Source organism: Dysidea avara, chromosome 1 (assembly GCF_963678975.1).
Source record: "Dysidea avara chromosome 1, odDysAvar1.4, whole genome shotgun sequence".
Classification (NCBI taxonomy): domain Eukaryota; kingdom Metazoa; phylum Porifera; class Demospongiae; order Dictyoceratida; family Dysideidae; genus Dysidea; species Dysidea avara.
Window position 1 is genome coordinate 49,248,329 of NC_089272.1, and position 17,228 is coordinate 49,265,556.

General features: G+C 38.2%; 1 protein-coding gene and 1 long non-coding RNA gene across 3 annotated transcripts in view; one reads left to right on the forward strand and one right to left on the reverse strand.

Annotated features, from left to right (window-relative positions):
* The window catches only part of LOC136267200 (uncharacterized), a 95,330-nt gene that overhangs the window by 40,639 nt on the left and 37,463 nt on the right, over positions 1-17,228 (forward strand). The window lies entirely within an intron of this gene.
* LOC136266315 (uncharacterized) lies at positions 2,649-6,361 on the reverse strand. The gene is made up of 6 exons (XM_066061329.1): positions 6,208-6,361; positions 5,832-6,128; positions 5,421-5,702; positions 4,691-4,767; positions 4,073-4,310; positions 2,649-3,574 (listed from the first exon to the last, which is right to left on the reverse strand). The coding sequence occupies exons 1-6, from the start codon at positions 6,272-6,274 to the stop codon at positions 3,564-3,566; spliced, it is 972 nt and encodes a 323-aa protein (XP_065917401.1). The 5' UTR covers positions 6,275-6,361; the 3' UTR covers positions 2,649-3,563.

A 17,228-nucleotide genomic window follows, 5' to 3' on the forward strand; every position in this document is an offset into this window, starting at 1 on the left:
CAATAAAACTGCCTTCATATGCCTATGCGGAAGTAACTGCTGGGCAAAAACTAAACCTTGGTCGATCTGCCAACCCATGGTGAACATTGTAAGCCAAATCCCAAACCTGTAGACTAATCCAAACGGAAGTTATGACTGTGAATGTAAGCATCTGTAGTATATTTTTAGTATAATTACTGTACAAATCGATTTCTTTACTCTTCCTACTGTCTAGTGATGTAATTCCAAAACTACTCACCATAATCGACTGAAACTTTGGTGGACCATTCCTTGAACAATGCAGATAATGTTGAGAAAATAAAAAGAAATTTGGAAGTTGTGCGAACTAGACGGGTTATTGCTGAGATGGTCACATATTCTATCCTTTTAGTATGAAACTTACTCTAGCAATTTAACCACATTTTAAAACACAATGATTTTTCACCAGCAAAAGGCTATGTTGGTACTATATCATTACAGAACCACAAGAAGGCTACAGTCTGTAACACAGGGCTGCTATGAGCGAATTACAGTAAGTATTCAATTATCCAGACACTCAAATATCCAGACTCTCGATCATCCAAAACAGTACGAATAACTGTTCTATTAGAGTATTCTAACATTTACCGTATGTTCTATTAGAGTATTTTGACATTCACCGTATGTTCTATTAGAGTATTTTGACAGTTACTGTATGTTCTATTAGAGTAGTTAAACAAAACTGTGCATAAAAATGAATGAGATTCACTTAACTCCAGACAAATTCACTTATCTGAACACGTTTGTAATTGAACCGGCACAAGGTGTTCAGATAACAGGGAACCCACTGTAACTTTAAAATGTAAGCAACTTAAATTTAAAATGTAATGACCATTCATACTAGTATATTCATTGAAATTATAAATCTTTTGTCAAATAGTCTTTTAATGTTAGTAATCCCAGGTATTCAAATCACACTGGACACTAGTTGGCAGTACTGGACATGTGAGGCATTCCCCATTGTGATGTGCATTAAAATGAAATGATGTTTTATATAATTCTATTCGCCTTTTGTTTCAGCAGGTTGTGGGCGTGTGCCTGGTTTACTGAAATTAATTTCATAATTAAGTCTGTATTAAACTTCCACACTCATAAATTTTGCTCCGAGACGGTTTCTTTTTGGCGGTCTGAAATACAGGTATTGTGACTCTTCATATACTTTGTGAATGGTCTTCCCTTTTGGTTTTATAGAGGTTTAACAGTTTTTAAAACAACACTGAAGGCCTTAGGCTACCAGAGATATCGTATCCTTCAAGTTGAAAGGGAGGCATTACTCGTGCTTATGTGAACAAAAATGAAGGACAGCCTTGAGGCCTTTTCTAAACAATTCGCATGAGAAAACATGATAGACACACTATAAAACAGTTGAAGGGGTCATGGAAATAAGGGACACATGTGCCACTTTACATTTTTAATTTCTTCAACATTGGAATGGCTTGATTTAGCTATGTGAATAATGTTGTCACTAAGTAAACAATAAAACTTAAAAGTTCATGGCAGTATCAAAATAATTTTAAGCAAACATTCTAATTCAATTATGTACCAAAATTTTGTTTAATGGCCCACCACCATGGTCGCCTAAATTTTCAAATGGTGCTTGTCCCATTTTGCAGCTGACCCCTTCAATTGAGATACTTCTGTGCATAATTTGCAGTTCAAAATGGTTTGTATTATGCTTCCTTAGCAGTGCATAGCAACGTAATCAGCGAATTATTCATGAATCATGAAATACACTAAATCACAGTATATTTAACTAGCTGAATAAATAATAGCAATATACCATAATCACTTGATTTGTTGTGCCGCGCCCTTGAATAGTACCACACCATACTTTTGTAATTACTCTTTACTAGTGCTCTCATAACTTTAGTATTAATCTCCATCTTGATATAAGAAAGGCATTGTCCTGGTAAAACTTAAACGGCTGTCACATAATCGAAATTCCCTTTAGTAAATTGACCACGTAGCACGAGGCGTGACATGGTTGTGCTACAAGGACTTGAGTGAAAGAAAGGTCTTGTATAGAAGTTAGTAGCAACGTGTTGTGATTGTTTCATAAAACTAGCTATAGTAGTGGTTTAAAGTGTTAGTAGTGCACCCTCGAATAATACCACAGTGAGGCACTATTTGAAGGATTTTATCTTCATTTTTTGGGACAAAAAACGTACCTCTTTACCCTATTTATATAGCTGTACATCTAAAAAGTTTCACACTAACACACAGAACTCACACGCTGTGAAGCAAATGGAATAGGGCTGCTTCTTCTTCGTCACACGAAATAAAAGTTGTCCCACCATTTTGTTGCTAAGTGTGATGATATCATACTATATACCAATCGAATCGCCATCACGCGAGGAATCAATTAATCTATATTAGAATAGTGTACCACCACCGAGATGGAAGTTATGGCCTTTTTTTCATAGGTATGTAAATATTATGTGTGTTATATACTTCTTGTGTTTATTCTAAATGATGTTCGTTCCCTGGATGGTTTTCTTGGCTACACATGATACACAATTCAAAATGCCCCCCCCTCCTGAATAAAATGACAATGGAATCAGCCCTGTAATCCCTGGACCGAAGGCACTACGAATGGATTTCAATAGACATGCGTCCATGGTAACAAAGGGTTAAGCATAGTGCCACTGTATCTAATTTACCATCACTACATGAATTCAATAAAGAATTGCACAACACATCCCACCTGTAAATTTAAGACCATGATGTAGACCCCACAATTACTATTAAAAATTACAGCAGTATGTAAATATGGTAAGTTTATAAGCAAAACCATTCAGTTAGCTACATACAGTACAGTGTAACTGTGTAGCTTCTAACCAGTTCAAGCTAGTTAAAAACTTACAGGATGTTCCAGGTTCTGGCTGTTCTGTTGGTTCCAACTGTTGCGTCAAGCTTGGCTGTTGTATTGAGCTTGGCTGTTGTGTTGAGCTTGGCTGTTGTGTTGAGCTTGGCTGTTGTGTTGAGCTTGGCTGTTGTGTTGAGCTTGGCTGTTGTGTTGAGTTTGGCTGTTGTGTTGAGCTTGGCTGTTGTGTTGAGCTTGGCTGTTGTGTTGAGCTTGGCTGTTATGTTGAGCTTGGCTGTTGTGTTGAGCTTGGCTGTTGTGTTGAGCTTGGCTGTTGTGTTGAGCTTGGCTGTTGTGTTGAGCTTGGCTGTTGTGTTGAGCTTGGCTGTTGTGTTGAGCTTGGCTGTTGTGTTGAGCTTGGCTGTTGTGTTGAGCTCGGCTGTGGTACATGTGTGGGATTCGGCTCTGGTGTAAGTTTTGGTACCGAGATGGTTTCTACTATACTGTAATTCTCCAGTGGCATACTGTTTTGTGATTCAACAACCAGCACAGAAATGTGATAGTCAGTATCAGCCATGACTGATATTTCGGTATGTCTGGTGAACATTTCAGAAGTGACCTCATCACATGTCGAACAATTCAGTCTTGCTAAACATTTAACTCTAGGAGTTGACTCAGCCACATCACACGATACATAGATGGACTGGTCATCTGGATGTCACTGGACTATTGCTGACTGGAGCTATCGTACAGCTACAATTTATAAAACATAACAGTGAATGAAATGCTATGCAATGTTGGAACTTTAGCTGTCCAGGGGACCACCTGATTATAAAAAGCTGGTACCTCTGAAAGTGTGCAATTACTGTAAAATGGTTTTTTGTACAAGGGCCTGAAACAGGGACACCTTGACAACCAGGACATTAGTCCTAAGGGTGTAGGTTTCAGTCGTATTAGAGTAAACAGACCCCTTATATCTGGACACCTCATAAAGAGACTTTGACACATATTCATGCATTGATGTACACATTTACACCTCCTGACACAAGGACACCATCTTAAGGTGTCTGGAATATAGCAGTGGAACCTGTTGAAGCTGCAGGCCAATTTTTTATGGCCTAAGGTACGGTAGCGTTAGACAGTATAAACTTCTCACTTGGGGAATTTAAATGAACCATTTTAGATGTACAAGTGGCCACTAAGACAGGTTCCACTGTAATTCACCAGTCAACCCCCCTGTACAGTACATACCTAATGAAGTACTAACTGTCTCACTACATCCCACACTGTTCACACTACAAACAGAAATGATGTAATCTGTTCCAACATCAAGATGTCTGGAAACATTATCATCTGATGTCATATTATGTGACATTTGGAAGGTAGTTGTATTAGGTGATACTTCAAAGGTTGTTGTTATATCATCTTCACCAGTCAAAGAGACATTTAAGGCCTCCACCTCAGTCATGTTATGTGACAATGATGATACCTATAGACACATAAGATTCAGTAATGTATACACATTGTATTCAGTGTACAAAATGTACAACAAGAAAAAGGTTAAGGATAAAACACTATCGACTCTATCCTCACTATGCTATCCCAGCTCGAAATATTGCACATCTCCTAAACATGCATGCACACCAAAAACATGGACAGCTGACAGCTACAGTTAACAGGTGTTTATTAGTACAGTTGGATAAACTGTTTCTAATAATATAACAGGTTGGCTTGGTCCACATGTAAACAATTTGAGTAAAGTTTCATGCTCAGCAACTTCACTTAGCAGAGTGGCCTTGTTACCAGACCAGTGATCTATAACTACACACACATGTACACACAGACACACGCACGCACGCACACACTCACATTCCAAGATATGGTAACAATAGGCCTGTAATCAACAAACTTCAAGCTTACTGCCAAATCACTCGGAGGAGAAGGTACTAAAGATTAACAAACACATAACACACAACAATACCATACATTATATGTAAAGTTAAGTGAAAAATGAAGTCTACACATAAATGATACATACAGAGGACTGATAGCCAGCCAAACAATTATTGTGGCTAGCAAAAACATCCTGTATGTATCTGTTGGTGATATGACAGTTACAACATGTAGCCTCCTTCTAATCTTTGTTTGTGGAGGCTTCAATACTGTATTTCATATCATTGACACATCACAGTCAACAGAGGATTATGAAGATCATTTCAATGTAAAATTCCCCAAATATGTAATCCTGTTACAAAATGCAACAAATTTTCAAAGTGTTTCTTGTTTCAAAGATTACGCAATAGTCTACATAAGCATAGCAAACCTTCCAGCAGCTGTGCGAAGCACTGCTACTGCTACCTAACACTGGGGTACCTGTACACAACTCAGATACTAGAGCCAACTAATGCAAGCAAGTCATCCCCTCCTGATGGACTACAGCGTAGTAACCTCCACGAGGACTGCACTATGTCTTATGGAGAAAGGATATTAAATGAGAAGTTTCAGAAGTCCACAACAATCCCAACACCGATAAATGAGCCACTCAGTTGTGCTTTCATTTCCCAACAAACACCAGTACATATACAAACACTCCACTAACCTGAAGGAGTTAAGGTGGTTACATTAGTAGTAACAACAGTTGCTGGTCCAGCATTGTTAATAGCCAACACTGTCACTTCATATTGAGTATCATTATCAAGATCAGTGAAACTGATAGTATTACTAGTAGTGGTTCTCTCCTCCACCAGTTCTGCTGTCCCATCAGATAAGGTCACATTGTATGTCACATCACCACATGAGGTATGGCTGAGTGTGTCCCATGATATTACCAGTGAGGTCAGTCTCCTTTCTAATACCTTGATAACTGGTAGGGTTGGGGGACCTGTGAGGAGTGAAGCAGTTAAAGTGTATAAACAAAATGTTCAGAGAGACTTTAAACCAGGCATGTGAACAACAACATAATAAAATGAGAAATCATTGCTTGTTGAATTGTATTCAGTTACTAACTTACCCATGACTGTTAGAATGCCAACTGAACTCTGTCCAGGAGGTAGGAATGTAAATTCACACTGAAATCTAGTTTGATTCACTATTTCATTTGCAGAATACACTGTCAATACTGTGTCAATATTATCAGCTACCACTGTCATCTCAAATGTGTTGTTAGTCCCAATTTTACTACCAGAAATTGCTTGTCCATTTATTCTCCACAGAGGAGTCAACGATGCAGTATAGTTATGTCCACAAGTGATATTAACATCATCTCTAGCACATATTGTAACATCTTGAGGTGGGTGGATAATAAGACCTGTAATACATGTATTGGAGTACAGTGAATGAATTAGAGTGAAACCCTCTAATAACAAAATACAGTGTGTATTATTCACCTTGTTGTTCAGAGTTGTGTAGTGTGATCAACAATAACAACAAAACAAGTAGATAATGTGTCTCCATTTTCTGAAAATGATAAAACACACAATAAGACACTTTAGGAGTATTAGGCCTTTTACTAGAGGTCTTCCTCTTTGAGACTGCTCAAAATGTGAATATACTAAAAGTACAAGCTATCAACGTCAACATGCATGTGTACAGCAGGTCCAATTATTATTATTATTTTTGTGAATCAAAGTTTTAACTTACAAAAATTTCTGCTAGCAAACTGAATTTCTAAAAAAAATAATGAGCAGAACCATCTATAGATTCTTAAGTTTTCATAGCTTTACCATGTTATAGTGTCCAAGAGATCTGTAGTTACAGAGAAATTGTTCATGTCTCATAGATTTCATAATTACAGAAATTTATGCTGGAGGCTATTTTAACAGCCTCACAAAAAATTGGACCTCACAACAATAATCTGCTATACTGATGTTAGCAGTCCAACATGCACAACATGCACAAACACACATGTAACTGACATGTTATAATAAACATGTATAGGGAAGGTAATATGTAAAAATGTTTCAAGCAGGAGGCCCTGTTGAGACAAGTTATTTTAATGAGGTTGTCTAAGAGTTTCAGAGAAAAACCACATTAATAATTAGCACACATAATTATTAAAATTCATAGATGATATATTTGTTTGTTCAATATTATTAACAATACACTAAGCTGTTATTTCTACCAGACTATATCATTGTCTGGTAGAGAAATGACAGTGGAGACATGATGCAAACATGCTGGAAACGCTTGTTTACTAATGTGAGGTGGTTAACAATGAGTCAGACAGTCTATGAAACTTCTGTATATAACATATGGTGAAAATTATTCCAGCTGAAAATATTTTCATGGAATTAGCCACAAAACACTTTTTTATAGGATTGACCTACAATAATAGCACTGTAATAAAGCACATATGTATGAGTGGGTGAGTTAGAGAGCTTAAAGACAGCATGCGATGAAGCATTGTGGTAGTGTAACACTGCTGTATTGGTATGAGAGAACTTTTGTACAATTGAGTAAACAGTGTCTAGTGTTGCAAGGTAGTGTCATGTAGTCATTTTGTTCATCTCTACAAATCAAACCTCTTTACCTTCAGCCATCTCTAGTAAAGTGTGTAGACAGTCTATGTTAAGTTGCAGAACAAACAGCTAGGATTGCTTAGGCTAGAATATCTTTCAATTCTTTTCTGAGATGTAAAAGGTCACACGCATACTTAAGCAACAAACATGCTTTGATCTCTCAACACAAAGAGTAATTGAAAGTGCAATTAGCTCTAGGTGTAACATCAACAATAGAAACAAACACATTTCAGTACAAACATGTGAGACCAACACAGAAACAACTGCTCTCTGAGACCACACCAGACACATGTTACTCCAAACATCATCTATCTCACAACATGTTTACAGATGGTATGCAGGATTGATGTCATACCTGAGAATTCAGATATAGCAATGGAACTGGACTAATATTAAAGGAACTACTGTGAAACAAGTACACCTTGATAATTAGGATACTAGTTCATGGTCTCATTTGTATTAGCTACTAGAATAAACACATTCAGATCCCTGAAATCAGAACACCTCAATCAGGACACTTTGTCCTAGTCCCATGGTGGAAGGGTGCCACATTCGTCACTGCTAACAACAAACAGTTCCCTTGTGTTCAGAAAGCAAGTGAAACACACCCTTTATCACCTACACATGTTACTTATTTACCAAAAAGTCTCCATAACAACTGTATGTAATGTTTCTGTAAACTTCAGACAAAGCAACACATTATGATAAAAGCAGTGTTAATCATTGTAACAGATAACTGTCTTGAGTGCATTCAATTGTTGTACAAATCGGTACTAACAGTACAGGTGAAAATAAGCTTCAAAATGGAAACACTGTCAACTTACAGGTACAATTAAACCAAGTGTTCTAATCATTATTCATTACTCTTGAAGGATTTAGATATACTGACCTGGACACACAACTTGTAACAGATACAGGTAGAAGCCAGTAGAAGGATCACACAATTTGACCACAAGACAAAGATTACCGCCAATTTCTAGTGATATGAAATAGTATACTCTTTGTACAGTACATGGTTGAATGGCTCAGTAAACACAAACAAGCTCCCAGTAATTGTGAAAGAATATTAATGGAATGTCACGTTCTTTAAATAGGCCCTGCCTTCGGGATACATAAATTTGACAATGGAATCTACATAAAACGGATGCCTCAGAAAGTGTCCTGATTATTATGAAGATGCTCACATCATACTGTTTACTTTGGGACCATAATAATGCCAGTATGTCCATTACATAGGTGACCTCACTGTCCACACTAACAGGTGCCACTTATATAAACTCTAAGAAGGACAAATTATACAAACATAATGTTAGAGCATACACTACAGTATTTAGTTACCACTTCAAAGCTAGCTAGGGTTTCTTACATCAGTCAATTTACATACAGTCATTGACCACAGTTTGTACAACACAGATACCCACTAACAATTTATTTTAGGTGGTTACTTTTTGGCACCATATTACAAATATGTAATCACCTCAGACCACGTAACATTTAAAAGAACAATGGAGATATTATTCGTGTGGGAAGGTTATACAACGGAACTCAAAAAGGGATGTTTTAAATCACAGCCAACTTCATAATAAGGCACATTTGTGTTATACAGTGGGCGTCTATCCATGGTCCCATGTACACACGTTTAAACCCTTGAAATTGGGTCACTTTACTAATAAGGAAACAGTGAAATAATCAGGTCAATTGTTCACAGTCCTGTGAGTAAACAAGTTGATGTAAAGCTATTTCTAAAACCAGGTGCCTATGCAGTTAATACTATCTCATTCTAACCAAATAGGCAATTAATCAACCATGTATATAATTGCAGTTTATATTCATGCTATTGTTATTATTAATTCAGCTAGATAATTAGATTTGTAAATACTGTAATTTAGCATATTTCATGAATTATTTTGTAATTCGGTACTTACGTTGCTATGCACTGCTAAGGAAGCACAACTATAACAAACCACTTTAAACAGCAAATTAAGCACAGAAGTATCTTCTCAACTGTTTTATAGTGCGTCTATCGTGCTTTCTCATGCAAATTGTTTAGACAAGGGCTTGAGGCTGCCCTTCATTTTCGTTCGAGAATAGAGTATATGTATATGAAGAGTCGCCATACCCATTTTTCAGACTGCTGAGAAAAAACCACCTCAGCGCAAAGTTTACCTGTGCGGAAGTTTAATACAGACTTCATTTTGCTTTTACTTCTTACGTGCAAGCTGCTTTTACCATTTAGCTAATGATTTTGCTCACGTCGGTGCGTACAGACAAACATAAGTAGATAGATAGATCAGTTAGATAGGTAGGTAAACACACTAAAACAAAAGCAAACCTCCGGCAGCCATGCGAAACATAGCTATTGCCGCCCAGTGAACCAGCACTGGGATGCTTGTGCACCACTCAGGCACTTGTGCCTTGTGCAGGCAAATCCTCCTGGGGCAAGGCTAGTAACCCGCAGGAGGACTGTCCAGGTCTCATGGAGAGAGGTCGCGGAATCTAAAGTTCCACAACGACCCCAACACCACTAAGCGAGACAAGGCATTTGCTTCCCCAGTTGACACCAGGCCACCAGGTCCCCTTTTAAGCAGCTGGGTAGACTGGAAGGTACACACACACACACACACACACACACACACACACACACACACACACACACACACACACACACACACACACACACACACACACACACACACACACACACACACACACACACACACACACACACACACACACACACACACACTTTTCTGAAAACAATTTCTGCAAACCAGACGCATTTGGACCTCATAAATCAAGATGTGTCTCTATTACAGACATGGTGCCAAGGTGTGCGAAATATATGGTTCCACTGCAGATGTGGTTGTCCAGAAAAGCACAAAACTTACTAAAACATTTTGGACTTTTAAATTCACACCACAGTAAGTTGAGCATGACCACCATAAATATGTTGCAGCAGGTGTCATCTTAGCTTAGCTACAGCTAGTTACATGTGGGTGGGAGGCACCTATTAGTGAAAGACAAAATCATATTCTAACAATAGGCTGTCCTGTGCTATAAACTTTATAAATAAAAGCCAAGGAAAGAACCCTCAAAGGCAACACATGCTTACACATGGTTAAACAAACTACTTGCTGTACAAAGGTAGCCAATCTTTCTCATAAATGAAGCAGTGGTGAGGAATATTATGTGGTCAGAGATCAGAAACAATCACGCAAGCACAAACCGTAGCAATCACTTCTAGACAAGACCACCAAATTGCAATTGTAGTGGCCACTTTCAGCATAGTCCCAAATGCATTTCTGTTCTTATACAAGCCTTGCACAGCCAGAACACCATAGGGAAAAGGGGCAAGGTGAATGCAGTACAGTATTGATCGATGAGAATCACACACGTGGCTTCCAAACCTACTGTGAAGCCATCGTGTGCAGTTCTCGCCGTTCTTGAGCCTTTATCAGCCGTGCAGTAAAATTCCCAAAATCTGGGGGTAATTGCCACAACAAAACTGCTATACTGCATTTCACCTGACCCTTTTGTTTCCGACCCAATAGCAAAAGAAGAAAAAGCGGTCTGGCTGCGTGAGACAATAGCCCATCTATACGATACGATGTAACGTACCGCTTTGCCTTCAAGACAAATGCGGTAGCCACAACGCTTCAAAAGGGCATGAGCTAGTACATATTAAAATCATGTCCTATTAATCTACCAATTTGTACAACTAAACCTTTTAAAATTAGCGTACCTCTGGTTTCTTTCAAGGCTGAACCTCCGTCACCGCTTTGGTACCGCTTTGGTACCAAAATAGATAGATAGTACAACTGGATTCCAAGCCTATTACCTGCGTCGTGTCAACTTGAATGCGCAATCAACACAACCAGCAGCCCGGAGAAGCCTGCAGCAAGGATCCGCTGGGCCACATTGCTAAAGTATGCTGTTTGTGTGTTCGGGTAAGGGCTGGTACAGATTTCCAGGCAGTAGATCAAACGTCGCATCTTCGAAAGCGTTGTAAGACAACTGCAAGGTCTGGAGCAGCATAACGCAATTCTGCTGCTAAAAAAATCGCTGCCATAAACAAAGTAACCAGCCAAACAGAACGCTATCAGCCTCTGCTGGGCCACGGCACTCAGTGGAGTGCAGCAATTCCCATAGCAATGCCAGGTACGCCTACTTTTACCGGTGTCCGGAAACCCCAGCCACATAAATTTTTAGCATTTTCTCAAATTGCAAGTTTAGGCCGTTCTTTCTCCTAGCACCCTATACCTTGCCACTTACAATTTATACCACTGATAGCCTAGTTCATTGGCTACAATTCGGCACCAAGCATGTTAGAATCCGTTCTTATCTCAAGGAGAAATAAACGATTTTCTAATACATGTACAAACTTTGTCCGGAAACGCCCGCCCCTACCTTACTCATCAAGGCAAGTCTCTAAGCGCTTGCGCGTATTATATATATATTCTATGTTAGATTTGATTGTTTGATACTGGGCAGGCAGCACTGCTGATGTTGCTCGAGGGACTAAGTTTGTCCCAAAAAATCTCCTGCATCTGGTTACTGTCAGCTCTAAATATTCCATATTCTTTCATTATTTTCCAGTTATTTTTGCATACTTACTGACAGGCTTATTAGTAAAAGCCATCTTGTAACAGTGTTAGCTCATGTGTCAGTAGTGCTATCAATGTAAGTCGGCACAAACTTCACGTTTGTGATACTGTTTTTGCAATCGACTTGAAAAGGAAGGAACATGCTTTTGTGCAGCTTTTTATAGCTGTGCCAAGCTTGAAAAGCTGCCAATCTCATAATGGAAATGGACTACCCACCTGTATGCAAATATGCCTGAGGTCAGGATGGGAAACAGGAAATTTAGTTGGAGTGGCCTTACTCATGTTTGATCATAATAAAGGCCATGACAAATGAATCTTAATGTGGCAGGCCAGTGTTTTGGCCAACCCATGATGTAATATCAATACTACTAGCACTAATTGTGAAATGGAGCACTATCTCACTTACAAGAAATGCTTTACCTGTAAAATATTCTAATAAAGCAGCCACATAAGTCAAATAATTTAGCTACATATTTTGATTTATTTTTCGATCTACCAGTAGAGGGAAAACAATCCATGAAACATATGATCAAATTGGTATGGCCTGATTATTCAAAACTATCACTTGAGCTGTCATGACTATCATTCGAGCTTTAATTTCATATGATACCATAAGTGAAATTCTCGAAATACAATGTGCTAACGTAATTGGTACAAGCCCCTGCGAGCAAGAGGAACATTCAAATTTAATAGACACCTATTTCAATAAATTTTATTCTACAACATGTGTGGGGGGGGGGGGGGGATTCTCTGATGGTTCACGGAAGAAAACTGCATGTTCATGTGGGCATCTGTCAGTTTATTGGTGGTGAATCCTCGTTGAATACTTGTAAAATAGTTTGGAAGTTTCTGAGACATTTCAAACCTGTAAGATTGTTAATAGATTTGTATATAAAGGAATGGCACATCCTTTCATATTAAATCTAATGTCAAATTTTCTGGATTCTGTTTTAGGCATTCGCCGCATTTGGTGAAAATTACAGTACCTTGTAAACAAGCCGCCATAACCTCCACATACTTTAGTATACAGAAACACAGTTTAGTTTATCAGATTCTTTGATGTCAGGTGAATCCAGTGGTGCATTAGATTTTGTTCTGAGACAAGTGGAAATAGCAAAAAGAGCCTTGTTCTGGTAAATTACGCATCATCAGGTGGGTAAATAAATGCTGGGAAAACAAGGTTTTTTGGCGTACTTCTCTATATGATCTCATCCGGGTCAGACCAAGATATTCAGTGAAGTGGATAAGACCCACTTGACCCGGACAAAATGTGACCCAAATGACCCGGATAATCTGGATAATCCGGATAACCCGGCCCACTTACAATGCTGGTTTGTACTTTTGTGTTTTCTGTATAGAGGGAAACTTTGGCAATTTGCTACAAATTCACCAACATTTAACCTGTCAAGTACTTGTAGCACCTCAGATTAGCATCTTTATAGCTAAACATTGAGGTTGAATTTGCCTAAGTTTATTTCACCAAATGCAAATTAATTTAGCTTGTTACTGGCCAAAGTTTATCCCCGCCAAGGTTTTCCCTTATATGGTATAGTGCAAAAAGCATGTATTTTGTATTGAACAAGGGAATGACAAGGTTTTTTGTTTGACCAACCTGAGATTGTGGAAGAAAAAAAAGCAGATATTACATCATTTTAATGATTAGAATTAAGGGTAAAACTATGTATTGAGTGAAAAAAAATTATACCATCGATAATGGCTGCATTTGACGAAATGTATAGAATGGTTTTGATATGTTATGACTCTATTCCAAGGTAGGCCATATAACAAGGATGATATGCTATAGTTGTAATTGTAACCATTAACCAATGTAGAGGCTGGATCTTATAAAAATTGATTATTGTTATTATGGATCCCGTGTAGAACTTGCATGTTGGTCAAGCTATATTTATGCTTTGGTTGCAAAGAGCAATTAAGTTTGATGAAATATTAGAGGCATTTTATTAATGTGAGGACTTGGTAAGGATGCTGTTTCACATTTTCTAGTCCTTGGTCTTGATGAAGTAACAGGGCTGGAGGAAGCGGTCCGGCCAGTCAGGCCATAGCCTGACCAATTTTTAAAATATATTTCCGAGTCGCTGATAGGCATTGGTCGGTTATGCTGGCATGTTATTCAGAATGATAGATACCTAAAGCATCATGCTAGCATTGTGTTATAATGCCAGTAGAATATTTATATCATACTGTTAATCCTTCCCTGTGACAATCAGTCATGGAGATGATCGAAACACTCTAATAGGACAGTAACCCTAACAGAGCATTCAGGCACTTACTGATTTATTAGTCAAACACTTTATGAAGCTTGCAAATACGAAATAAATTATAAATAGCTTTGTATGGAAGTGTACATAATTGGATGAATATTTGAGCACTGCAGCATAGCATGATAGGGTAAGATTAAGCATATAGTTTAGTGCCTAGCTAGCTATTCACTGAGTTGTGGCTTCATCTCATTAAAATTAGTTGTAAGTTACATTATAGCTATCAGTTTCAAATATTAGACTCATGCTGCATATACTGTAGCTATAACAACAGGGAACAATACTGTATTTACATGTGTTACAACTGTATAATGTGATAAATTAATGTGAACACATGATGTAGCTGCATGTAGTGAGTTTAACACAAGTGTTAGTCTATAATATGCTAGGGGAATTTACAGCTGAAAATAGTCTCAGATTTAATCTCAGAGCATGCAATTTAGAAGGGTAGCATGCCCCCAGACCCTCCTAGCATTCACACAACAAGTGCTCAGCATTTCATAGTGCCTACGTATACTCCTTGGCCTGACCACTTTAGAATTGTTTCCTCCGGCCCTGAGTAATCTGTGAGTATTGGAGAATGTATTCTGTAACATGTTAGTGTAGTTCAATTTGCTGTAAAGTTATGGAGCATATTGTTTACCACTAACATGTTCAACTTTATCAAATATTAAATTAATTTCAGTATGGCTTTAAGCAGTGTTACTCTTGTGAGGCCCGACTAGTATCAGTAGTAGAACACATTTCACACTACTATGACCAATAGAAGCAGATTGATCTTATGGCAAATCATGATGGGATATTACCCTTCTTCTTGTAAACTGGTGTAACATTTGCAGGTAAGGCAATCACAATAGAAACAGCTCCAGTTGACAGATTAAGTAAAGATGATATGCATGGAGTCAGTGGCGTAGCTAGCACAGAAGGATTGGTTGGGCACCATTGTAGGCATACAAGTTGCAGTAATCAGCATGTAAAGCATGGGGGTCTGGCATGGGTATGCCCCCCCAGGAAAATTTTTGAAAATTAAATGCTGAGATTCAATTTGGTGACATTTTGCAGTTAAAAGTTGTCATCTCTAGTAGGACACTAGCTGTATGAATGTTTTGAATAATTATTAGTAGGAGGCTTCATACTGCACCTCGTATCACACAATTTAGCTATAGCTAGCTACGTACGGTGAGTACCTGTATTGGTAGGGCACTGGAACTGATTGGTTGGGTCTGTGCCCTACCAGTACCCACCTTAGCTACACCACTACATGGAGTATATAGGTGCAATTTCTGCAGCACATACAGTGTTTAAATACTATTGATGGAATTTCATCTGATTTGTTAGTATCTAGCAGTCACTGTGGTTGCACAAGACTGAGTATGAGTAGTCCTTATATGGCTAGCTACTTTTCTCTTCTATATTATCATTTAATGGACACCTTTTATATCATATCCAACAATTAAGCGACTTTTAATAAAATTTTTTTTATTGGCAAGATACACGCGTCTACACTGGAAGCAGGTTTTCAAGGCTCTGTTATGGAGCGTCAGATAACTTTTAATCCTTTTCCAGGTTCTAGCAGGAATGGCCAGCATGACATCTACTTTCACGTAAAATGTAACAGCTTAATACGGCCTTCTTCATGGTACAAAGTAGGGGATTTAACATTACACATAGAACCATTGACAATGAAAATATTTGCTCACCCCAACAATCCAGGCGCGAACTTTTTAACGATTCCAGGTTATACCAGGCTAGATCTATCCTTTCTTGAATACTTCAGCTAGCTATACCGTTCGTGACGAACGTTTTACACGGTACAAATAATTTTATAAAAATCACCATCTCAATCCAATAGTCGCATACCCTGGCTGAGCACTGATTAATGACGCGCGCGCTATACTGCGTGGGCGAGTTGCAATGGAGAAGTATTCCGTTCTTGAATGTTTAATTCATCAACTTTTCAATGGTAAATAGTCCTTGTACATCATGCTAATAACTTTTTTTGATCACGTGATACATCTTTGTATTTTGTACATGTAATCAAATAAATATTTTGAAAAATGGTCATTATAAAAATTTCAAGTTATTTGTTTGCAGTTCTCCAACGTATAAACCTGTGGAAAAAACAGTCACATTTAAATTGGTGAATTTAAAAACAAAAATCTTTATCACGCACACACTACACACACACACACACACTACACACACACACACACTACACACACACACACACACACACACACACACACACACACACACACACACACTACACACACACACACTACACACACACAATACACACACACACTACACACACACTACACACACACACTACACACACACACACTAAACACACACACACACACACACACACACACACACACACACACACACACACACACACACACACACACACAGACACACACACTTCACTACATATTCACATAAAAATAAAACACTACAAGGTATGGTAATGGTTGTTTACATTGGTTAATTTTGTGGTGTGCCACATATAGCAACAAGGGAAATGTGTATCTGTGATCAAGAATTTAATTTAGTTTGTAATATCATAATTAGATGGTCACACTATCTTTGTCAACTAGAGATGAACTGGCTTTTGGTAAAAAGAGAGGGGTAGCCAATGCCTCGGGACTCTTGTATGCTATGTGAGAAATCCAATCAGAAATACACAAATATATTAGAAACCAAATCCTAAATCCAAAATCATGTAAAAATAATGGAGAAAGTGAGTTTAACAAAGTAGACAATGATCGATCATGAATAACTAGAACAAGATGTAGATCAACAACTGTACAGATAGTTACTAGTTAGCAATATCTCTTAATGCTTTTAAAAATACATAAAGATTGGGAGTCTCGTACACGCCAGTTGGGTGCTTTGTGTGGGCATTGGCAACCCCTCTGGTACACCATTTCTGTGTTTTGCGTGGGCGTTGGCTACCCCTCGGGAAAAATAAAATAATGAAAGACTATACAGAAGCTGATCTGTA

Coding starts and splice junctions, on each gene's coding strand:
- LOC136266315 (XM_066061329.1), bottom strand. CDS start 6,274: ATGGAGACACATTATCTACTTGTTTTGTTGTTATTGTTGATCACACTA. Junction 6,129..6,207: donor ACACAACTCTGAACAACAAG/GTGAATAATACA, acceptor CATGTATTACAG/GTCTTATTATCCACCCACCT. Junction 4,768..5,420: donor AACCACCTTAACTCCTTCAG/GTTAGTGGAGTG, acceptor GTTAATCTTTAG/TACCTTCTCCTCCGAGTGAT.